This window comes from Phoenix dactylifera, unplaced genomic scaffold (genome assembly GCF_009389715.1).
Source record: "Phoenix dactylifera cultivar Barhee BC4 unplaced genomic scaffold, palm_55x_up_171113_PBpolish2nd_filt_p 000336F, whole genome shotgun sequence".
Lineage (NCBI taxonomy): Eukaryota > Viridiplantae > Streptophyta > Magnoliopsida > Arecales > Arecaceae > Phoenix > Phoenix dactylifera.
Window position 1 is genome coordinate 60,200 of NW_024067798.1, and position 25,100 is coordinate 85,299.

A 25,100-nucleotide genomic window follows, 5' to 3' on the forward strand; every position below is an offset into this window, starting at 1 on the left:
AATTTTAGACTCAAGACTCCTAATAAATTAAGAGTCTTTAACGCCACATGGACTCAATGTTATTTGGCATTGAAACTCTTGGACCCAATGTAGTTTGGCGCTGGAACTCTTGGACCCGATATGTTTTGGTGCTGAAACTCTTAGACCTAATATAATTTGGTGCATGACCAAAAAAAGGACTCAATCTTTACGGACAGCTCATGCTCGGGCTCATGCTATGCATCAAGAGATATTTTATTTTCTATAAAAGCTGAGGCATCCATCCTACTGTTTTTCTATCTGTTCTTTTTAAATGGCTTAATTAAGTAAATTTATAATTAAGAAAGTTAATGGCTAATTTTTTTCAAATCAAAATTTTTAATAAAGAAAGTTCATAAAAAAAAGAAAAAAAAGATTCAGACCAGCGACACAAAATGATGAGGAAGAATCGAAAATCACTTGAATTTACGTCGTTGTACAAGCCTGACGGCATCATCTTTTTGGCAGGGTGCTATCGTGTGCTGCCGTGGGTCGTATAAATGGAACGGTGCGTTTACACTGGAATATCTGCTTCACACTACTTACCGACCGAATTTGGTGCGAAAGATGTTTTTGGACTGTTCCCCTGACGGCCTTGGCCGCTCTGTCAACTTCATCGTATACGAAAATAAACTAACGTTTCTACAAGCGTCAGTTTTATTATTTTATGTATAGTTTGTCCATCAGCCATGCTTTCATTTGTATGTCAGTATTGTCACCCGTCTTCATTTTGAAGAAAAGTCCAACTTACCGGCTCCAGTTCAACAACTGATCTGGATTGCCGGATGTCATTCTAAAATAGTTGGCTGGCAAGCACCTTGACCAACATGTCTTTGCGTTCTACAAACACTATTCGTTGTTGCTCATTGATGTGTTGTTAAATTCTCTTGCAGCAAAATTTCTATTATCTCTGAAAATACATGAAGAAACCACAATAAAACGGACGCTCGTTACACTACTCCTTTTTTCTATTCTTTTGGTGTGGCTTAATTATGAAAGTTAATAATTAACAAAGTTAAATTCAGTGGTAGTTCGTTCAAATCAAATCTAAGCTAAAAGGCGGAAAGATTCGTAGCTAGCAGCACAAAATAAAAAAAGAAGAATCCAAATTATCTATAAAGGCCTTTAATTGAGAAGAAGAAGATCAAAGTAGTAAATAACAACATAAATGGTTGGATTACCTTGATAGGAAAGGTGCCACGAGTTTCATGGCCTTTGGAATTGTCGTTTATCCGTGTCCATCCAGAACTCTTGGGCATTAATTTACACGGGACATTTGCCTTTAAATAGGTACAGGTATAGTTAAGTCTCTTGCTTCTTCTCATACTACAGAACAACATTTTATACACAAGCGAGATATATTCTCTTAATATCAGCTATATTCTGACGTTGATGTCCTCCGCCAGATTATCAAACAATCACGATACGATGACATCGCGACAAAACGTCCAATGAAAGCGGCTTTGCGTGCGTAGCTTTTATTCGCCTTCTTTTCAACTCCAGCGACGGTTTGACCGAGGTTATTCTAAGCTCGCGATCACATGTTTTTTTTTTTTCAAATGCAGGCATAAAGGAACTCCAGCTAGGAATGAAAATTATAAGCTCCTCCACTATTTCATTTCTTCCCACGGGCACGCATCCAGATTTTGAAAGAGACCTGAAAATATCCCCTCTTCCTATTGCTCTTCCCTCCTAGTTCTCTGGTTGAGATTCCACAATTTGTTGGTCCTCCTCTTCCTCTTCCTTTATCTACAGAGAGTGAGAGGAGATGGGAACACTGCCTCCCAATTCCATGGGCTCAGGAGAGAAGATTGAGAACGATCGCATCAATCATGGTGCTGATATGAATGCTGGAAACTCTCAGGAAACGGGAATCCAAAAGCTCGATGCTGGAGCTCTCTTTGTTCTCAAGTCCAAAGGTGATGATTCTCACCAACCATCATATTCTTCTTCTCCTCTACTCCCTCGGCATTCGGCTTGCCTTCTCGACCTTCTTGCCACAAGCATGCAAACTTTGTATATACTTTTGATGCGAATAAACAGTATTGAATAAAAGAAACATCACAATGATTGCTGGGGATTCTCTGATCAAATTAATTTACGATCCTGGGAAATTTTATTAGGCTGTCCGTGTTGTTTACAGACCACCAGAATATTCCATAGGGTTATGCTGTATCAGTCTTTGACAGATATTGGCCAGTCCTCCATGATACTTGTCATCCTTTTTAAGATGGATGGCACACAATCGATAGAAGAGCAAGGGAGCCATCTTCGTTGTCAATTTTATTTATTATTCAATTTATTACCTTCTTTCCTCAGCTCATGGTTCAGAATTTTCATGTAATAACTTTATGTGATGTCTATATGATGGTTCTGTTCTTTTTCTTAAGAGGGAGAGAGAGAGAGAGAGAGAGAGAGAGAGAGAGAGAAGCATGGATATCAGTGATCCTCATTTGTTTCATGTCCTCTGTCCTTATTTCCTTTTCCTCGCACACAACTTTCTGGCATGCTGTCCGAACGCAAACCAAGCACTTCGCTGTTGTTTTCACTTTGCTATCACCAATTCACAGTGGTACCAGCAACAATATTAAGTGGCCGTGGGTTCCCACCACTTAGCACTATTCAGCTTTATATTTTTAATTTTGCTTTCTATTTTCCATTAGAGAAAGCAATTGACATGATAAGCTACATATGCTTAATTACTTATGCAAGATTATGCGAATGGGTAATCGAGACAGGTTCATGGTTACACTGTGGCTACCATCTGACGACTTCAATTGTGGCGCCGGCTCTGCTCAGTCTGCCGTATGCTTTCGCATCGATGGGTTGGGCGCCCGGTGTACTCTGCCTAGTGATGGGAGCTGTAGTCACCTTCTACTCCTACAACCTCCTCTCCATGGTCCTCGAACACCATGCCCAGCTCGGACGGCGACAACTACGTTTCAGGGACATGGCTAATGATATTCTTGGTAATGAGTCTCACCACATATATATTTATATATAATGTTGATGATTGAATGCGGACAATTTACCCTAGTTTCTAGCTTGACTGCATCAAACAATAGCCATAAACAACCTATTAGATCTTATTTAATTATTTAATATTATTTTTTTGGTTGGAAAAGTTTAATAATTAAAGCCTTCACTCTCAACTAGTTTATTTTAGTCCCATGTTGGAATATTTAATGCAACTTGAGCTGTATTGAGCACATCTCCATTTAGTGGACTCTAGTTGGATGCATAGGCATTTGGACAGTTCAGCATGCGCCTAGCTTGATTGGCTGGAAACATGTGTGAACGTATGCTAGAGCAGCTGCATTGGACGTGTATTTAATATTTATAGCCAGACTGGCTTTTAATTAAGATAGCTTATAGAAGACTGGCTATAATGATCTCGTATCTTTACACTTTTCTCTCTTTTGCTACTATTTATCCCCATATTTTATTTAATTTAGAAAGGATTATTTTCAAGTAATTGAAGGAGATAATCAAGTCGACTTCTACATACTTGTGCTATGCTAGGGAGGAGTCTAGCTGAGCCGCCGATTAGTTGTATCTTGGAAGGATTAAAGTGTAAGAGATGTGTAGTAGTTGTCTTACCAGAATGCCTAACATGCCTCTAGTCTAGGTTATACTCTATTCTATTTTAATTTTTAAATTATTTTGAAACTTTTTTTAATTTATCAATATTTGGTTTTTATGCATGATTTTAATTATATAAATTTTTGTTTTTCTAACTTATTTGCGAATTACCTTAAATAGTATAAGAGCATTATTAGGTTAAAACAATTTATATGTTTTTTTGAAAATCACGTTAGTTTAATTTTTTGTAATCTTAGGTTTTGATTTACATTTAGAAATTTAATTCTCTCTGTATATGCTGAGAAAATACATTTCCACATATTCCTCCGTAAATCAAGTATTAGATACTTGTAGAATCAATTTCTATCAGTTCTGTATTCTACAAACCTCACTAGATTTCAAAAATTATTACTATTTTATATTGTTTTACGTGCAAAAAAGCACTTGTAGGTTGTAGCAAACACCAACAGTCTTGATTAGACATCTGCAACTTCCTTGTTCCATCTACAATATTATCTTGTTGTTATAAATTCTAGAATTTTGATAAGTGAAAAGCTATTTCCAAGAAATACTTCCAACATCATCGTAAGCACATTAACAGACATGAAAGATCTAGAAGATGCCACTGTAATTCTCGAGATGAAGTTAATCAAATTCACCAGACAGACAAATAGCTCTCTCCCTTTCTTATTCCATCAAAACGATGCTCAAGCTATTTGAGTATTATGATGTTTATATCCACTCCTTATGACCCTAGTGTATATCTAAAGAAAAATCTTGGTGAAGCAATATCATATTTTAAATATTCTTAGATTGTAGGGTTAGTTCTCTATATAGAAAGCTGGACTAGATATGATATTGCTTATATTGTCAGAAGATTGACTAGACATACGAATAATGTTAAAGTTTGTTGAGGGTTGCAATGATGCTAAATCAACTATTGATTCTCTTGATATCAAATCTATTACTAGATATTCTCTTTTTCTCAGCAGTGCTACCATTGCTTAAGAATCTTCACACAAATGAATATTTCTTGAAGCACTATAGAGGCCAAACAAATTGCTCTAGATACTACTTGTAAAATGGTAGTGTGGATCAAAAATCTCTTATCAAAACTTCTTTGATTTTAAAACTAATTTCTCCAATCATCATGGTAGTAAAATAACAATTAAATTGATAAATTAAAAAGAACTCAAAGATGAACCGGCACATTCCATTGAGACATAAGTTTTAGAGATATCTAAAAACCATTTTGTGATATAACTAAAATTTGTCAAGTCATAAAAGGAGCTTGGTAGACTGATTGACCAAAAGACTATTTAGAAGTGGAGTCCTAGAATCATCATGAAAGATAAAAGAGAAAGAAGATATTGCAAAACTCTCATGCCAACTTAGTAGAGAGACTCAGCTTTATATAGTCTGAATGTACATTTGCTGATTACATTTGAAAATAGAAAAACTATTGTTTACAAGGAATGTATACCAGAATTTCTATAATCATGGAAAAATGTGATTTGGTTTGACATCCTACAATCATGGGTAATAGGGAGGAGATTGTGCCTTGAATGAGGATGCTTTAACCGAATCCAAATCTTGAGAATTTTGAATTTTGAATTTTGAATTTGATCCTCATGGAGGAGATCGTGCCTTGATCGAGGATGTCTTAATTGAAACCAAATCTAAACCCAAATCTGGAGGATTTTAAATTTTGAATTTGATCCTTATGGAGGAGATCGTGCCTTGACCGAGGATGCCTTAATTGAATCCAAATCTGGAGAATTTTGAATTTGATCCTCATCACGCCCCTACAAGATCAACGGGGAGGAGATCACGTTGAGCTTGATGCGGAGATGAGCAAAACGAGTCGAGACCAACGGTTTGGTGAGACCATCAGCTAGTTGGTCTTTGTTGGAGATAAATGAACTTCCAAAGATTTTTGCTGAACTTTCTCTCTAACAAAGTGATAATCGATTTCCACATGCTTAGTGCGAGCATGGAAGACCAGATTTGCGATGAGGTATGTTGCCCCTATGTTGTCGCACCATAAGACAGGCCGAGTGGGGAGAAAAATTTCAAGTTCGTGAAGCAAGGATTGGAGCCAAATAGATTCTGCAGTAGCATGAGCCACAGCACGATATTCAGCCTCCATGCTTGAACGAGCAATGGTGGGCTATTTCTTGGAGCTTCAAGAAATGAGATTGTGTCCAAAAAAGATGCAAAAACCTGATGTGGATTTTCTATCGTCGGGACCTCTAGCCCAATCTGCATCTGAGTAAATAGAAATTAATGAAAAATTTCAAGTAGCGGAGAATGCGCTTTACTGCCATCCAATGAACATCTGTTGGTTTGTGCATAAATTGACAAATCTTGTTAACAACAAATGAAATATCTGGACGTGTGAGAGAGAGATATTGGAGTGCACCCACGACGCTACAAAAAAGAGAAGGATCCGGAAATAAATTCCCGACAAACAAGGATAGTGGTTGAGAGGATGACATTGGTGAGGAGACCGGCTTGGCGTCGAGCATATTAGTGCGCTGAAGAAGGTTGAAAATGTATCTTCTTTGAGAGAGAAGAAGATCAGCAGATACACGCAACACTTCGACGCCCAAGAAATAATGGAGATCTCCTAAATCCTTGACAACAAACTCACAACTTAAATCAGAAATGAGTTTATTAATTGCAGCATCATCAGACCCGGTAATAATAATGTCATCCACGTACACAAGAACAAATACAGTAACCGAACCATGTTTGAAGATAAATAGAGAAGTATCAGAACTGGAATTCACAAATCCAAGAGACAAGAGCTGCTCACTCAAATGAGAGTACCAAGCACGTGGGGCCTGCTTCAAGCCATAGAGAGCTTTGTGTAATTTGCAGACGTGGTTGGAAAAATTAGGATGCACATACCCAGTTGGTTGGCGCATATAAACATCTTGCAAAAGAAAACCATGGAGAAAGGCATTCTGTACATCTATTTGGCGAATTTTCCAATGATGTGAAACTGCAATACTGAGAACCAAGCGGATGGTAGTTGGTTTAACCACAGGACTAAAAGTATCATCAAAGTCGATACCTTGTTGTTGGTGATACCCTTTGGCAACCAGCCGAGCCTTCCTACGCTCCATAGAGCCATCAGACTTTTTCTTTGTTTTATAAACCCACATAGAACCCACAATGTTCATACCTAGGGTGGCCGGCACAAGGGACCAAGTGCCATTTTTCATGAGAGCTGAAAATTCCTCATCCATGGCAGAGCGCCATTCAGCATGCTAACTTGCCTCAGTGTAACAAGAGGGATCTTCAGGAACCGTGCTCATAGCAGGAAGAGCTTTGGGCAAAGGATAATGAACTGTGCCATCAGTAAATGTCTTTGGTTTCACAATATCATTCTGAGAGCGAGTCCGCATAGGATGAGAACGAGGCATGGGAACATCAGCAACGACAGCAGATTCAGGAGGCAGAGGATGTAGATTTGTCGGCAAGGACTCAGATGTTGTGGGAGATGCAGAGGAAAAGGAGGGAGACTGGTCACAGGAAGGAGAGACACGTACCAAAGGAGCAGGAGACGACGTCGTCTCATTCAATGATGTGGACTCGTTTGGAAGAGAGGACAACATAGAGGTGGAGGGTGTTTGAGTGTTGTGCAGGCGTATGGGAAAAGAAAGGTGTGTCATTGGTGTGGCAGCAGATTGTTGAGTGGGTGTCGAATTTAGATAAGAAAAGGAGAATAGATTCTCATCAAAAATAACATGCCTAGAAACATACACCTTGCCCGAGATGAGATCTAAGCATTTATACCCATGATGGTTGTTGCTAAATCCAATAAACACACACTGCTTTGACCGAAAGTCAAGTTTGGGTTTGTTAAATGGGCGAAGGAATGGGTAGCATGCACAACTGAAAATGCGGAGAAGAGAAAAATCTGGAGTTTTGTTAAACAATTTTTCAAAAGGAGAAGTGCCAAGAGGAGATGTAGGAAGTCGGTTTGTCACGCCCCGAACCCGAACTTAGGCCCGGGACGCGCCAGACGCCGCACACCCGCACGGCGGACCGCACGGGCGTGCAAGGCTGAATAATCAGACACTCAAGTCACAACATCAGATCACAATATCAATACTAAAAATCTATCATTTATGATAATCAAATCAATAATTCAATTTCAAATGTCTCAAATAAAGTTGGTAACATTTATTTACAAGATCAATTACTTATGACAAAATGAATCTAAATCTATCTATGTCCAATGTCATAAGTCCTCTCCTCCCGAATCCCCCATCAATCATCTCCTGCAATTATGTCAAAAACAGGTATGAGCTACAACAGCTCAGTAGGTAACAACATGCATAAAGTCACGATAACATGTATTAAAGCATATGCAATATAACTACAGGTCATGTGCACAAATAAATATGATGATCCGCAAACCAATCCGATACTCAAGTAATATATATATATATACCATCTTAGTCTATCATATCACGCATAACATAATCCACATATCTACCGCATGACTACGGCCACATCACCCAGTGGCATGGTCACACCGAAGTGTCAACACTTTGCTCCAAATGGAGCCCTGCACCGCAGTGCTGCACCCCAGGGTGCCCCAATCTCTGCTCCTCAGAGCATGCTCCGCAGAGCCAAAACACCCCATAGTGCCGGAACTAGCTCCTCATACAAGTCGACAGGGCCAACGTTTTCACCCCATTGGCGGGAATCCTAGACAATAGTCACGCGGTCTCCAAAATCACATCCACAAATTCCAACAATCAAACTTAATATAAACATAAGTTTTCAAAACCAATATATATGCATAATAGATTTTCAGATGATCGATTTACAGTCAAAAACATGCTTCTAAATGATAATACTGCCAAGAATATAAAACATATCAATATGCTGGAAATAATCACACATATGCATAGTACATGTAAATCATACTTTAAGCAAGGTTACCTACCTGGGTTCGCTTAAAAATCCCTGCCACTAATATCACGAACCCCTGATTAAAACACAAACATTAATTATTTAATTAACTAAGAAACATAATTTAAACTATTCCCAATCCCTTAAATTTCTAAGTTCATGGATCTAAGAATGGGCCCCTAAGATCAAACATAGACCCAAAAATCAGGATCCTTTAAACCCAAGTCAATTGTGGCCCAAACAGATTAGGCCCAATTGAACCAAACCGGCTAACAGGTCCGAATCAGATTTCGGGCCCAACCCAAACCAGCCCACAGTTCCAATTTGGCCCGACTCAGCCCAACACAGATTCCCCAACCCAACCCAAACCAGATTTGATCAGACCAGATTAGATCAAATCCTGATGAATCAGTTTATACTCACACCAGGCTAACCCAAATTCCTGACTCAGATTCAGACCCTAATCAAAACCTATTCACTCAAACTCGGATCAAACCCTATTCACTGCATAGATGAAACCGGTTCACAGTTTGAACCCGGTCCAAGTCTGGTTCACAATTTAGGCACGGAATTCGATGCAAGGGGAAACACCCAGGCGGAAGAAGAAGAAGAAGAAGAAGAAGAAGAGGAAGAAGGAGAAGAAGAAGAAGAAGAAGAAGAAGGAAGTGGCTGGTGGTTCCGGTCGGCCCTCGGCGGCCGACTGTGGCCCTCGACGGCGGCGCTCGGCCAGCCGCCGTCGGCCACGCCACTGTCACAAGCGGCGCCGGACGAGAAGAAGAAGAGAAGGAGGAGAGGAAAAGAAAAGGAGGAAAGAGAGGGAGACCGGGGCTGGAAGCCCGGCCCCCGTTCACCCACCTCCGGCCGAACTCATTTCGGCCGGATTGACCCCGGCCGGCCACTGTCGGCCGGCCGAATCCCACAATTTTTTTTTTCCAAAACAGGGGAAATGAAAACCGATGAACATGCCCACATTCCTTTCCCTTAAATCCATAAAAATAGAAATAAGGTTGTCTTTCTCACCTCCGGTCGTCGACAAGTGGCTCCCCGGCGGCGATGGCGGCTCCGGCGGTGACGGGGCTCCGGCAATCCTCTCAAGAAAGGGGGAAAAGGAGGGAATGAAAGGTTGGGTTTTTTTAGAGAGATGGGGAGGGGCTCCTCTGAGAGTTCACGAAGGGAGAGAGCGAGAGAGAGAGAGGGAGAGAAAGAGGGAAGGGCGTGCGGGGGTTTCGCTGGCCGTTCGGCCGGCGTGGTCTTCGTGGGCACTCCTTGCCGACTTCAGTTCGGGTCTTCACACTCTAACCAACTAAAAAGAAATTTCGTCTTCGAAATTAAAAACATACCTCAATCCGAGAACAAGGCTGGATACTTCTCTCTCATCTCCTCCTCCAGCTCCCAGGTGGCTTCTCTCTCACTGTGATTGCTCCACTGCACCTTTACATAAGGAATAGTGCGTCTTCTCAAGACTTGGTCCTTCCTATCCACTATACGGACAGGCTGCTCCACATATGTAAGATCGGCGCGAAGCTGCAAAGGTGCCACATCAATCACATGATTTGGATCAGCAATATACTTCCTCAGCATGGAGATATAAAATACAGAATGAACTCCCGATAGAGCAGGTGGAAGTGCCAGTCTATAAGCAACAGATCCAACTCTCTCGAGAATCTCGAATGGTCCCACATATCTCGGGCTGAGCTTACCCCGAACTCCAAATCGCATTACCCCTTTAGAATGGGACACTATGAGAAAAACATGATCTCCGATTTGGAATTCCAGATCCCGCCTCCTGATATCAGCATAACTCTTCTGTCTGCTCTAAGCTGCCCGAAGTCGTTCTCTGATCAGCTGAACCTTCTCCACTGTCTGCTGAATAATCTCTGGACCCAGAATTTTCCTCTCCCCCACATCATCCCAACAAATAAGAGATCCATAGAATCAACAACATTCTCCTGAAACTAACTCAAGTATTTCATCATAATGCCTTTTAGATCAAATATTAATGATCTTAACCAGTTTCAAAATAAGTCAAACCACCACACTTCCGCTGCACACTCTGATTTAATTCATTTAATTCTCTAAAGTCACAAAATAATTTCTGACTAAAGTATCACTTTGCATTGAGACTAAGAAACTCCAAATTTCAAATTTCCAAGTAGAACTAGAGCAAAACCTCTAGATCTTTTTGTCCTCAATTTATATAGAGTATAGTTATCATAACTAACCCCCAATCCTTTAGTCAAGTTTAAGGTCACTACGTGATCTCCACAACCTTCTTAGAATCCAAAAAAATATCTAAGTTTAATTTAAAGGGGGTAATTCTTGTATTCCCTTAGCAATTTAATTAGAAAATCTACATTGATTTTCCTTCCAACAGAATTTACTTCAAATTCAATAGGTTAGATCTGTTGAGCCAATACCACTATGAGTAGGAATTAACTCTATCGATCTCCAGATCTTTCTTCACCAAGATTCTTAACATCCATCAACAATGCTATATATGATAATTCATGTAAGCATCTCATGACCGAAGTCTCTACTCAATATGACATCTATTAGTGGCTTCATCAACAATGACAAAAGATCCTTGCTCAAATCTTAAATCTAGGCTCGAGTTTTAGATTAACACATTCAATAATCTCCAACAATTATAAGAAAATTCAGGAGCCCAATCCAAACATGCAAATTCAAATAATTAGAATTCTCCCATCAATATGCATACTCTATGGCCTCAAAATAATCAAATACATCCATAGGAAATAGACCTATTTGCAATATCCAACATGCCAACACCAGATATAATCCACATACATTTTCAACTTCGAAGAACGTTCCTTTCAATATTATGAAATCTCCTTAGCTTACTCCAATACTAAATCAACGTACAAATCCCACTCTAATAATTAGCAGCAAAACCAAAAGTATGATCACATTAAAACCCCCATCAAATTTGAACTTTCAAATCATTTAAATAATATCTAAACATGGTATACTCGATATGCCATTGTTGACCTATACTTATCTTAGGTCAAACCTCTCTTATTATGATCAAAGACAATTTATACTTTCCTTCCGTATGCATCGAAAACCAAACCGATGCATACATTTTATCACAATGCCCAGTGATCTTACAGCTTAAACACTGAATTTAATTGTCATGTCCTAAGTGGTCATAACCTTAAGCTATGATATATTTCTGTCACGATCCCTAGTGATTTTAAACATATGCTCAGATTCCAACTGGTCACATTTTCCAATAATCTTAAACCTCAAACTTTAGTGCCACTAAGGCCACAGTCCCTAGTGGTCTTAAACCTTAGATTATAATATCATTCTTGTTACAATCTCAAGTGATTATAACCCAAATCTCTGATAGTTTTTCTATCATAATTCTCCACTGATACTCACCTGAACATAAACCCTAGGATACCTTAACCTTAAGCTCTGATACCACTAAATCTGTCACGCCCCGAACCCGGGGCCCGGGGCGCGAGCAGACGCCGCGCACCTGCAGGGCGGACCCCGCAGGCGCGCAAGGCAGATAAATCAGATCAACCATCAATAGCTAAACAAAGATAAATTCCAGTTTCCATATCAAATGTCCATAAATATATACACATGTCAAAAGGAAAGTCAATGTCTACTAGCTAAATACATCATGATCACTCCGTCCCATAATCCCTATAATCACATGTCATCACCTGAAAAAAAAATGTAAATAATAGGAGTGAGCTAACAGCTCAGTAGGCGACATCATGCAATAAAGTCACGATAACATGTATTAAAGCATATGCAATATAACTACAGGTCATGTGCACAAATAAATATGATGATCCGCAAACCAATCCGATACTCAAGTAATATATATATATATACCATCTTAGTCTATCATATCACGCATAACATAATCCACATATCTACCGCATGACTACGGCCACATCACCCAGTGGCATGGTCACACCGAAGTGTCAACACTCTGCTCCAAATGGAGCCCTGCACCGCAGTGCTGCACCCCAGGGTGCCCCAATCTCTGCTCCTCAGAGCATGCTCCGCAGAGCCAAAACACCCCATAGTGCCGGAACTAGCTCCTCATACAAGTCGACAGGGCCAACGTTTCCACCCCATTGGCGGGAATCCTAGACAATAGTCACGCGGTCTCCAAAATCACATCCACAAATTCCAACAATCAAACTTAATATAAACATAAGTTTCAAAACCAATATATATGCATAATAGATTTTCAGATGATCGATTTACAGTCAAAAACATGCTTCTAAATGATAATACTGCCAAGAATATAAAACATATCAATATGCTGGAAATAATCACACATATGCATAGTACATGTAAATCATACTTTAAGCAAGGTTACCTACCTGGGTTCGCTTAAAAATCCCTGCCACTAATATCACGAACCCCTGATTAAAACACAAACATTAATTATTTAATTAACTAAGAAACATAATTTAAACTATTCCCAATCCCTTAAATTTCTAAGTTCATGGATCTAAGAATGGGCCCCTAAGATCAAACATAGACCCAAAAATCAGGATCCTTTAAACCCAAGTCAATTGTGGTCCAAACAGATTAGGCCCAATTGAACCAAACCGGCTAACAGGTCCGAATCAGATTTCGGGCCCAACCCAAACCAGCCCACAGTTCCAATTTGGCCCGACTCAGCCCAACACAGATTCCCCAACCCAACCCAAACCAGATTTGATCAGACCAGATTAGATCAAATCCTGATGAATCAGTTTATACTCACACCAGGCTAACCCAAATTCCTGACTCAGATTCAGACCCTAATCAAAACCTATTCACTCAAACTCGGATCAAACCCTATTCACTGCATAGATGAAACCGGTTCACAGTTTGAACCCGGTCCAAGTCTGGTTCACAATTTAGGCACGGAATTCGATGCAAGGGGAAACACCCAGGCGGAAGAAGAAGAAGAAGAAGATGAAGAAGGAGAAGAAGAAGAAGAAGAAGAAGAAGAAGGAAGTGGCTGGTGGTTCCGGTCGGCCCTCGGCGGCCGACTGTGGCCCTCGACGGCGGCGCTCGGCCAGCCGCCGTCGGCCACGCCACTGTCACAAGCGGCGCCGGACGAGAAGAAGAAGAGAAGGAGGAGAGGAAAAGAAAAGGAGGAAAGAGAGGGAGACCGGGGCTGGAAGCCCGGCCCCCGTTCACCCACCTCCGGCCGAACTCATTTCGGCCGGATTGACCCCGGCCGGCCACTGTCGGCCGGCCGAATCCCACAATTTTTTTTTTTTTTCCAAAACAGGGGAAATGAAAACCGATGAACATGCCCACATTCCTTTCCCTTAAATCCATAAAAATAGAAATAAGGTTGTCTTTCTCACCTCCGGTCGTCGACAAGTGGCTCCCCGGCGGCGATGGCGGCTCCGGCGGTGACGGGGCTCCGGCAATCCTCTCAAGAAAGGGGGAAAAGGAGGGAATGAAAGGTTGGGTTTTTTTAGAGAGATGGGGAGGGGCTCCTCTGAGAGTTCACGAAGGGAGAGAGCGAGAGAGAGAGAGGGAGAGAAAGAGGGAAGGGCGTGCGGGGGTTTCGCTGGCCGTTCGGGCCGGCGTGGTCTTCGTGGGCAAACCACGATGACCCAACTGAAGTCGGCACTCCTTGCCGACTTCAGTTCGGGTCTTCACACGGTTGATGAGATATGTGGCCATAAGGAAAGCGTCATCCCAATAAGCATGAGGAACAAGACCATGAGATAAGAGAGACAACCTAGTTTCGACAACATTTTGATGTTTTCGTTCAACAGAGCCATTCTGTTGAGAAGTATGGGAACATGCGATGCGATGGTTAATGCCAATATCTATAAAGAATTTGCGTAGAGAGCGATATTCACCATCCCAATCTGTTTGAACTAATTTTATTTTGCAATCAAACAATCGTTCAACCATTTTTTGAAAAGAACGAAAGATAGTTAAGACATTAGATTTACTGGCAATAGGATAGAGCCAAACAAACTTGCTAAAATGATCCACAAATGACACATAGTATTTATTTCCATGAGAAGACATAATAGGGGATGGACCCCAAACATCTGAGAAAATTAACTCAAGAGGAGAAGAAGACTTTGACCAAGACTCACAGAAGGGAAGACGATGACTTTTTCCTTGTTGGCATGCCGAGCAAACACCAGAAATTTTATTTGAGGAAACGGGAAGAAAAAACTTGGAGATAACATGCTGCACAGTTTGATAGGATGGGTGTCCCATGCGGTAGTGCCATGTTTCAAGGGGAACACATTGACAGAGAAAGGTGTGGGAAGAACCGGAAGGAGACACATAGGTGGGGAACGAGTACAAGCCATCCTTAGTCTTGCCGCGCAGCAGTATATTTTCCGTGGCTTCGTCCTTCACCAAAAAATAAGAAGAGTGAAACTCTATGAAGACATTATTCTCATGTGTAAATTGGCTCACAAAAATCAGGTTCTTTTGAATCTGAGGAATATATAATAAATTTGACAGTTGAAAAGAGTGTGAAGGAGAGCTGAGTGTAGAAGAACCAATTTTTGCAATAGTCAAACCTGTCCCATCTCCCACTTGAATTTGATCTGCCCCTGCATAAGGCTCGGAATGAATGCTTAAATTTTGGAGATTATTGGTAAGGTGATTGGTAGATCCGGTGTCGGGATATCAATTTGCGTCAGCAGATCATTGTTGGGCCATGAAGTAGGCAGACATGTTGGGTGCAACACCTTGATAGGCATGGTCAAAATGATAGTAGCACTTTATTGCCGTGTGTCCAACCTTTCCACACACTTGACAAACAAGACGAGAGATGGATGAGGAAGAGCCTCCTCTGCCGCGGCCACCACCACCGCGACCTTTACCACTATTGTTGTTGTGTTGAGGACGGTTGTTTGAAAATGAGCGCGGTTGTGAAACCTATCTACCTCCACGAGAATAGGAATTATCATGGCGTGTGGCCACATTAACCGAGCCAACAATAGTGTCAAAGGCAGAGTTGTGTTGTTCAAGCCTCAGTTCGAAGTGAAGTAAATGGCCAAACATGTCTTCTAAAGGCATTGCATCAGTGCGTGTTGTGATAGAGGTTACAAGAGCATCATAGGTAGAATCCAGACCTCCAAGGAGATAAGAGGTGATGTCATGGTCTTGCAAAGGTTGTCCAATAGTAGCCAAGGTATTGGAGAGAGATTTTACCTTTTGGAAATAATCAGATATGGAGAGACTTCCTTTTTTGATGGTGGAAAGTTGGGCCCGAATCTGTAGCACACGAGCCTTGGAATGAGAGGAGAACGTTCGTTCTAAGGCTGTCCAGACATCGCGTGCGGTGGTTATGCCCACCATATGAGCGAGGATGCTTTCGGACAATGATGATACTAAAGTACTCAGAACAACTTGATCTTGTTCAAACCAGGTGCAATAGTTTGGATTAAGAACCTCGGTTGGTGCAGCGGAAGACGATGCAGCAATGAGGTTGGGCACATACATAGGAGGACAAGAGATGGTCCCATCAACATAGCCATAAAGGCGTTGGCCTCGCAAATAGGGGATGACTTGTGCTTTCCACAAGAGATAATTGTCTTTGGTGAGTTTGACAGTTACCAAGCTTTGGATATTAACAGGGATAGTGGAGGTTGGAGTGGTGAAGGTTGCAGTTGTTTCGGAGGCCATTGAAAAAAAAAAATTTGACAGTGGTCACGAAAAGCTCTGATACCATAAAAGAGAAAGAAGATATTGCAAAACTCTCATGCCAACTTAGTAGAGAGACTCGGCTTTATATAGTCTGAATGTAAATCTGTTGATTACATTTGAAAATGAAAAAACTATTGTTTACAAAGAATGTATACCAGAATTTTATAATTATGGAAAAATGTGATTTGGTTTGACATCCTACAATCATGGGTAATAGGGAGGGGATTGTGCCTTGACTGAGGATGCTTTAACCGAATGCAAATCTTGAGAATTTTGAATTTTGAATTTTGAATTTGATCCTCATGGAGGAGATCGTGCCTTGATTGAGGATGCCTTAATTGAAACCAAATCTAAACCCAAATCTGGAGGATTTTAAATTTTGAATTTGATCCTCATGGAGGAGATCGTGCCTTGACCGAGGATGCCTTAATTGAATCCAAATCTGGAGGATTTTAAATTTGATCCTTGTCAAAGGACATGGTTTAAGCTAGCTATATGGTCACAACTAGTAGATACCCAACTTCTATAATCACAACTAGTGGATACCCAACTTCTATAACTTGAGATCTTTTGAAAAAAAATTAATGTTAGAAACAAAGCTAACCACATGATCATGTTTGAGCACTATTTTTTATATCAAGAGTATATCTCCTCTTAATTCTTATGGTGACGACTGATGGTCTCAAAATGGTTATACTCTTAATCGATCCAAGATGGATTGTCTATAAGGTACCATATAACAAGCATCCTTAGAGGACTTGCTTATATGGGAGGATCTTTAAGGCTGCAATTGTAAATTTGAACTAACCCTATCAACTCATGAAGATCAAGATACTAGCTTAAGGTCATTACTAGCGCCCCATAGCACTTTTATATTGATGTCATGTTGTGATTCACAAAAAGCAATACTTGGACACAAGCTGATTGGCTTTCTCGAGTTAAATTTCTGAGTTACATAGCACTGCTCTTTCGAAGAAATGCTTTACCCGTTGCTTTTGTAATATAGATAATCCGTATAGTAAGACCCTTCTTACCAATCTAAACGTTTCCAATGTTATGCACCTAGGTCATACGGCTTCAATTCATCCATCTTTGTTCTTTATTCTGCGCAAACAACGACCGTTTGACCTTTTCTTTGTATGTATTGCATTTGGTGGAATATGTCTTTGGATTCCTAGTGCTTTCTTTTTTTTGTTTGTTTTTTTGACTTGGAGGTGTAATAAATAGATACCATGTGGAGAGATGATTAGTACAAAGCAAAATTTAATGACTCTCTAATACCTCCATTATCTCCTCATGCCACAACCTCATTTAAAAACCAATCCCCTCTTTCCGCGTTCATGAGGAAAAGAGAGGCAACTGAGGGGGCATTCCGGCATCACGTCCAACGAATGGGACGCCACGGCATCCGGGACTTCTTCCAGTCAGGAATATCTCCTGTGAGGGTGGAATTTTCTGCAGAAGAATTTGATTCGATTAGGTTTTACTTTGAGATAAAAACAAAAAGGAAGTTCCATCTTCAAACGAGGCACAAGATCTTTTCCTTGCCTTTCCTTTTTTAATCTTCTAACCATCTGTCCTATTCACAGTCAAAGTTTTAGCGGCCAAGCACTTTGTTGAACTTGGAAACCTGGGAATCTGGTCATCACGTAGAACAACTGTTATGACGTTAACATGGACCACGGTACTGGGTCCTACCTCGCCAATACTTAGATGGTCCTCTGCCACGCCACGACAATAGGGACGGCTGCAATTTGACACAATAGCAATCATATGTGGCCAAGGTTCCAGTTGTCCCCACGTAGACGTGAAAATGAAGAAACAACTTAAACTAATGAGGAGATGTCACGGCCTCCCTTTGGTTGGTATTGATGGGACCAAAGCCACGTCAGGCAAGACATGCCATAACCAATGTTAGAAGTGTACGCTGTATCAGGAATCAGGATTTACATGTACGTCTCAATATTGTGTCTACTAATGAGACCCGGCTACATAAAAGAAAAAAAATTCACCCAGCTACTATTATTATTGGAACTAGACACAAAATATATTAATAATTCAAAAATAATAACTTTAAAATTTTTATCGCATAATTAATTAATACTTAAAAAAATATACTTAAGGCAATTTACAAGCAAAATATTTTCAATAAATATGGAGGGAGTGATATAAATTTTACCAACTCTAATAATCTTTTCTTTGTCGTTGTCGTCAAAGGTGATCATCACTCCTTTTTTTCTTTCAAAGAAAATAAATTAAGATTCATCCCATATTATATGTCTAGAGTACTCATTGTTCAAGTACCATTTTCTTTTTGCTCCATGGGCTACTGAACACACTTGCAACATAGAATTTAAGCTTTTATTTTATATACCCAAACTCTTTTAGATTCTTGCATATTAGCAATTATGGTTTCTTTTGGAACCTAATTTTTTTTTTTTGATAGCTACTTTACCACTTAATATATTTATTCGATTATTGCAGGTAAAGTGCTTGTGGCCAGTTTGTTCACATTTAAAATATATTATCTTTCTTGTTTGGTTATTTGAGGATTTGATAAATATTTTCTTAAAAATTTTTGTTTCAACAAAAGATTGTAGCTAAATCCAGCTTTATCAAAAACAGCTTGTTGGTTATCATGAATCTTATTTTATTTTTCAGAACTTAAGATAAATCTTTCAACAAAAGATTTTAATTTATTTACCTTTTTACTTAAGTTCTGATTTTCTGGTAGTAAAGTTTGTTTTTCTTTTGATAAACTTCATTTTCATTTGAAAGGGTTTGATTTTTCACTTTTAATTCTTTATTCTTTAAACTTAGCTTTTTAAACTCATCTACTAAATCATAAAAAACATCCTGAAGTTCATCAAAAGTGAGATCATTCAAAGGTTCAGAACTTACCTCATCTTCATGAACCATGAGGCATAGGTTGGCTGTTTCTTGGATTTCCTCTTCTGAGCTCAATTCGTCGTTGCCACTCCAAGTAGAGACCATGGCTTTCTCCTTTGGCTTTTTTGAGTTTTTCTAAAATGTTCTAGTTTCTTACATTCATAGCACACCAATGGTTGCTCTTTATCTTTCTTTTTGCTCACCTCTCCCTTAGCCAAAGGTCTTCTTCCTTACCATTTTTTCTTATAGACCTTCTAAATTATCTTGTAATGAGGGCCACTTTTTTATCACCTTTTGAGTTGTCTGATTCTTCGCTCTCTTTCTCTTCTTGAGCAACTACTTAAGAGTAAGGGTTCTTATTTTCTTTGATTCTTCTTGTTCTAGGTTCTGCTTCATAGATAGGTCATGAGTCATCAGCGAACCTAGCAGTTTTTCTAGAGAAAGGGCGTTTAGGTCCTTTACTTCTTGAATGGTTGTGACTTTAGCCTCCCACATTCTCGGCAATGACCTGAGAATCTTTTTCACCAGATCACTGTTAGTATATGATTTTTAAGACATTTAAGACCATTAATGATATTAGTGAAGCAAGTAAACATATCAGAAATTGACTCACTGGACTCCATTCTAAATAGTTCATAATTATGTACAAGCATATTAATTTTAGATTCTTTAACCTAGCTAGTGCCTTTATGAGTTACTTCCAGCTTATTTCAGATTTTTTTAGTAGACAAGCAAGTAAATATTCGATTAAATTCATTAGCATCTAAGGAGCAATATAAAATATTCATGGCCTTAGCATTTAGCTGAGCCATCTTTTTATCTAATTCATCCTATTCTCCTTTGGGTTTGCAAATAGACACGCTATCAATTATTTTTGTGAGTGTGTGAGGACCATATCCTACGATATTCTACATATTGTAGTCAAATGCTTGAATAAAAATACGCATGTGTGCTTTTCAAAAAGTGCAGTTTGTGCCTACAAATAAAGGTCTCTTTGCAGATTGTCCCTAGACAAGAGAGATACCAACAGAGGCTGTTATAGATCTTTAACTCTTGATGGTTAGGCCAATAAATGGTTTGAGTACCATGCTCTGATATCACTTGTTGCCCAGCTATGCAGCCGAAGAGGGGGTGAATTGGATTTTTCAAAAACTTTAGCTAATAATGCAGTAGAATTAAATATTTAACAGATATATATTAATTTCAGCAAATAAACACTAAGTACATATGCAGAAAATTAATGTTAGAAAATAACCAAGGAAAACACAAGACTGGCCTTCTTTCGCCAAACTCCATGACTGAGTATGGCGACTGCGTGGAGCCTTGCTAGAGCTTTGATGGCAAGAAGGATGAGTAGGCACTGTCAGATCTTCATCTCGGCCTTTGTTACAAGCATCCTACTGCTATTGCTGAGAGGTGGCTGACCCATGCATGTGTTGAATTGTAGTAGCTAGCATCTGGACTTGTTGTACGAGTAATTGGAATTGCATAGAAGTTACCGTCGGGGCCTCCTGTGGCTCTAGCGGTGTTGGAGCCCTCCATGGGCTCTACAAAGAGCCATGGACTCTTCGAGCGCATTCATTTGGGCATTGGAAGGTGTTGGTTTTGCCTTTCGAGACTTCATGGTGATTGATATATGAGACCTCCTGTAGTAGGACGGACTCTTCCTCTAGCGCCAATTTGTTGCTGTTGGGAATAGACCTGTCCTAGGCACCAAACAAGTGAACTGTTGGTGCTGGAGGTCTCAGCAATCGACTGTTTGGATTGTGTTGGGTTGGAACTTGATGCGGACGACTGTTACCGAAATACTGATCCACGACCATGCTCCGACCTAAAATAGCACAAACAAGGAAGTCCTCTTACCAGAGTGTGTCTAGCGGGGACCGTCTGATGCCTAAGTCAGGACGAGACTCAGAGAACAAAAGAAGTTTCTCGGTAGTATATCACGGTACCCAAGAACTTATCTGAAAGGTCCTACGGAGAGTTGGTTGTATAGAATAAGGCAAGAGCCTGTTGCCATGAAATTTAGGCACGTAAATCGGCCATGATTGGTAGGCCTTCGAACATTTTGAATATTGGGCACTGCCATTTCTTACATAGATCACGCCCTGTATGTTAGGTCGGTGTGATTTTGGAGATCGCTTAGAATCTTGGCTATAGTGTTGCCAATTTTATGGGGCTTTTGAAATTTGAACTTGGCTGCACACTTCCAGGTGTGCCAAGTGGCTGGCCCTGGCCGGTGGCAGGCTAGCTTCGTGGCGAGTTTTGGTTGAACAACCCCTCGCATGGGCTGTGGTCGGTTTTGATGCATATCAGATTCCATCATAAATAATGTTTTGTAGGGATGGCAATCATGTCAATCGGACCAAATATGGATCGGGTTGGATTCAAGATAAATCAAAAATTTGTCATTCCAAATTTAATCTATTTATAAAATAGATCAAATATTTAAATCCAAATTTGACTATTTTATTAAACAGATAATCTAACCTTATCTACAGCAAGTTGAGGTTTATCAAATGAGTTAAATGGTTAAACGTTGCCAACCCTAGTGTTTTGAGATATAAAAGTCTGAAGAGCGGCAGCAGCCTCGTGCCTTCGAGATAGCTTAGGAGTCCGGGTTCCTGAAAAGTTTATTTCTGAAGACTACTCATAATCATTAGTCATAAATTTGTCAATCGCATTTAGGAAAGGCGTGAGGGGAAAATTAGAAGCAAACCAAGTTTATTCTCGAATATACTAGGAGACCAACATTAGAGAAGTTTATTAGCCTACACTATGAAGTGCTTCCATTCTGGAACAACATAGGCAGCTCATATTCCTTCTTGCTGCAAATAGTAATATAAACTCTGAAAGCTGAGATCTGGCCAATTATTCCCTCTAACATTCTTTAGTCAATCGAATCCCATTGTTGATTATTATGCACATTGATCACCACCTCTTGAAGAAATGAAGCTTAAGGGTGAGGAATTATAAATGCTGAATGTATCCACAATGTAGCTTTCCAACCATTTTGCGTCTTCTAGTTTCTCTGTTATGTTCCGTGGACCTAATTAGCAGATTATCTGGCCATCAATGAAAGAGGCTCCTACTCTGTCAATGACGCAACAGGGAACAGCACGTCCAATTAGAATTGTTTGGAAAGGTCAGCACAATCTAGAAAAATATGTTAACTTGGAAATTATAGTTCTCCATTCAGTGTCTCATTTATGATATCACCACGAGATATTTGATTCATCACAATGTAGATCCTAGAAATACTCTGCTTGAAATCATTTGTCTTCCTCTAGGGAATAAGGAATAAGTACATTTTAGAGAAAGCAAGAAGTAATGTATGGTGTTCTTGGAACAGTCATTAATTATATATTATGTGCTTGAGAATCTGTTAAAATTTTTGGACATCTACTCGTACGTGCAACTTCTGGGTAATACTCATGATGCACACAAATGAACTAATACCATTTTCATTGACTAAATTCAATATACCATGAATTGCATGTATAATTCATGCGTGACTCATCAAATATTAGGAGAAACTAGCTAAAAGATCAATTTATGTCCATCAGACGTCATCTTTCCCTATATATGTGTCTTATGTTCATTTTAGCGATTATATATTGTGCTAGTGTGTATTTGTTTCCAGCAAGGAGAGATATATTTGCTCAATAATGATAATGATAATATATATAAAAAAAATTATTGAGCTAGGTACATGGTAAACTTAAACAATTCATGTAAATAGGAGATTCTCTTTTTCATTTTCGTCGTTTCTTAATTTACTTTGCTTGCTAGAGATCTTAATATGCAACATGCATTTGAATGTGGGCAGGGCCAGGCTGGGGGCGTTATTACGTTGGTCCGATTCAATTCCTGGTGTGCTATGGTGCAGTTGTTGCCTGTACGCTATTGGGAGGCCAAACAATGAAGGTTGGTTAACTCACTCCTAATTTAGATTCATGTTATTCAGTGAAGTAGGAAGAGTTTGAATTAGCTTAAAGCAAGCATTTCTTGATGAATCCCTGCTTATAAGTGGCATTCAGTCCATATACTTGATATCGAGACCAAATGGGATGGCAAAGCTTTATGAATTTGTAGTCGTCTTCGGGGCCTTCATGCTGATTCTAGCACAGATCCCGTCGTTTCATTCCTTGAGACACATCAATCTGGTATCCCTCATGCTTTGCCTTGCCTACAGTGCTGCCACCACCGCAGGCTCCATCTATGCAGGTTGGCTCTTGTTATACCATTCGCTGGCACTCACTCATGAGGAATTGATGATATGCTTCCTTTCAGTCAAATGAATAAAAGCCTGCAGAAATGTTGCATATATTTTGATTAAAGAGAATTTATCACAGGACACTCGGCCCGTGCACCACCAAAGGACTACTCACTTTCAGGCAACAGCCAAGACCGAGTCTTTGGTGCATTCAGTGCTATCGCCATCATCGCGACCACCTACGGGAACGGGATCATTCCAGAAATACAGGTAAGTTACCTTTCTAGGCCCTCATCCTCAGTGAATTCTGGTAATTGAGATAGCCCATGTAAAGTCTTCTGCTAGTAGTATTAGTTAAACCAAGGTTGGATTCACCTTCATCAGGGATGAGGCAGGCACTGAGGGAATTCTGTGCCCAATGTGTAGTCCAATGCTGTCTGTAGGTCTAATCTACAAAGAGAGAGGGTTATCTAACAATATGCACGCTGGTTTATCTGACATTAAATTGCAGGCAACAGCTGCTCCTCCTGTGAAAGGAAAGATGTTCAAGGGCCTGTGTCTCTGCTACGCAGTCGTCGTAACTACATTCTTCAGCGTCGCAGTGTCAGGGTACTGGGCCTTCGGCAACCAAGCAGAAGGCACTATTCTTAGCAACTTCATTGTTGGTGACACCACTCTAGTCCCCAAGTGGTTCCTCGTGATGACGAATGTCTTCACCCTCCTCCAACTTGCTGCTGTGGGACTGGTATGTAATGACATGCCCAGAAAAGACCAAGTTAGTCCATGCTAATTTCCTGCATCACAAAAAAATATTTTGAGTCAACTGTCTCCATGGATGGAATGCAGGTCTATTTGCAGCCGACAAATGAGATGCTTGAAGGCCTGTTTTCAGACCCAAAGATGGATCAGTACTCTGCTCGAAATGTCGTGCCGAGGCTAATCTTTCGGTCACTATCCATGGTCATAGCAACAACCCTTGCAGCCATGCTCCCCTTCTTTGGAGACATCAATGCAGTTATTGGGGCTTTCGGATTTTTACCTCTAGATTTTGTGATCCCAGCAGTTCTATACAACATCACTTTCAGGCCATCTAGAAGAGGCCTGCTGTTTTGGATGAATGCTACTATATCCATCGTCTTCTCGGCACTGGCAGTGTTGGGGTCTATCGCTGCTGTTCGGCAGATTGCTTTGGATGCGAAGAACTACAAATTGTTTGCCAATGTGTGAACAGGAGTAGGAAAAGGGAATATTCATCCGCATTACTCAGCCTCAATCTCGATCGCCCCGTTGCATGCAATCTGTGCCCTATGAAAGAGACAACAAGGCAAGGGCAATCCATTTCAGACTGCCAATTTGCAACACAATCCTACTAGCTAATGATTCTTGTATTCGGAGAAATGGTGCAAAAATTTTGTACGTTCTCCTAGCTGCTACACTTAGATTGATAAAAGATATATAGTTAATTTTGTTTGCACCCATGGGGACAGTCAAATGCACCTGGATGCTTAAAATTGGTGATTAATGTAGAGAAATATTATTTGATTAATTAAGTTCAAACAAAAGAATAAAACCTTGGGGTGTAACTTGGAGTCATTGCTTATAAGCATCTAGGGTTGCCGTCCTCTGTTCAGAAGTTGGGACTAATTGGGAGGTTTGACATCAAGTTAGCAAGATGGAATAATAAAATGCTGTGCACTGGGAACCGGCTAGCCATGCTCAATACTGTGCTAACTTCCTTGCCGTTGTATTTCATGTCCATATCTAAGCTTCCAACCTGGGTAAT

The 25,100-nt window shown here is 40.2% G+C and overlaps 1 protein-coding gene across 1 annotated transcript; it reads left to right on the plus strand.

Annotated features, from left to right (window-relative positions):
• The first annotated feature begins 1,608 nt into the window (after positions 1-1,608).
• Positions 1,609-24,863, plus strand: LOC103697929 (GABA transporter 1). Its single transcript, XM_039118338.1, has 7 exons — positions 1,609-1,937; positions 2,757-2,987; positions 22,931-23,028; positions 23,142-23,328; positions 23,457-23,587; positions 23,829-24,062; positions 24,164-24,863. Exons 1-7 carry the CDS (start codon positions 1,787-1,789, stop codon positions 24,542-24,544), a joined length of 1,413 nt encoding a protein of 470 aa, XP_038974266.1. The 5' UTR covers positions 1,609-1,786; the 3' UTR covers positions 24,545-24,863.
• Positions 24,864-25,100: the final 237 nt, after the last annotated feature.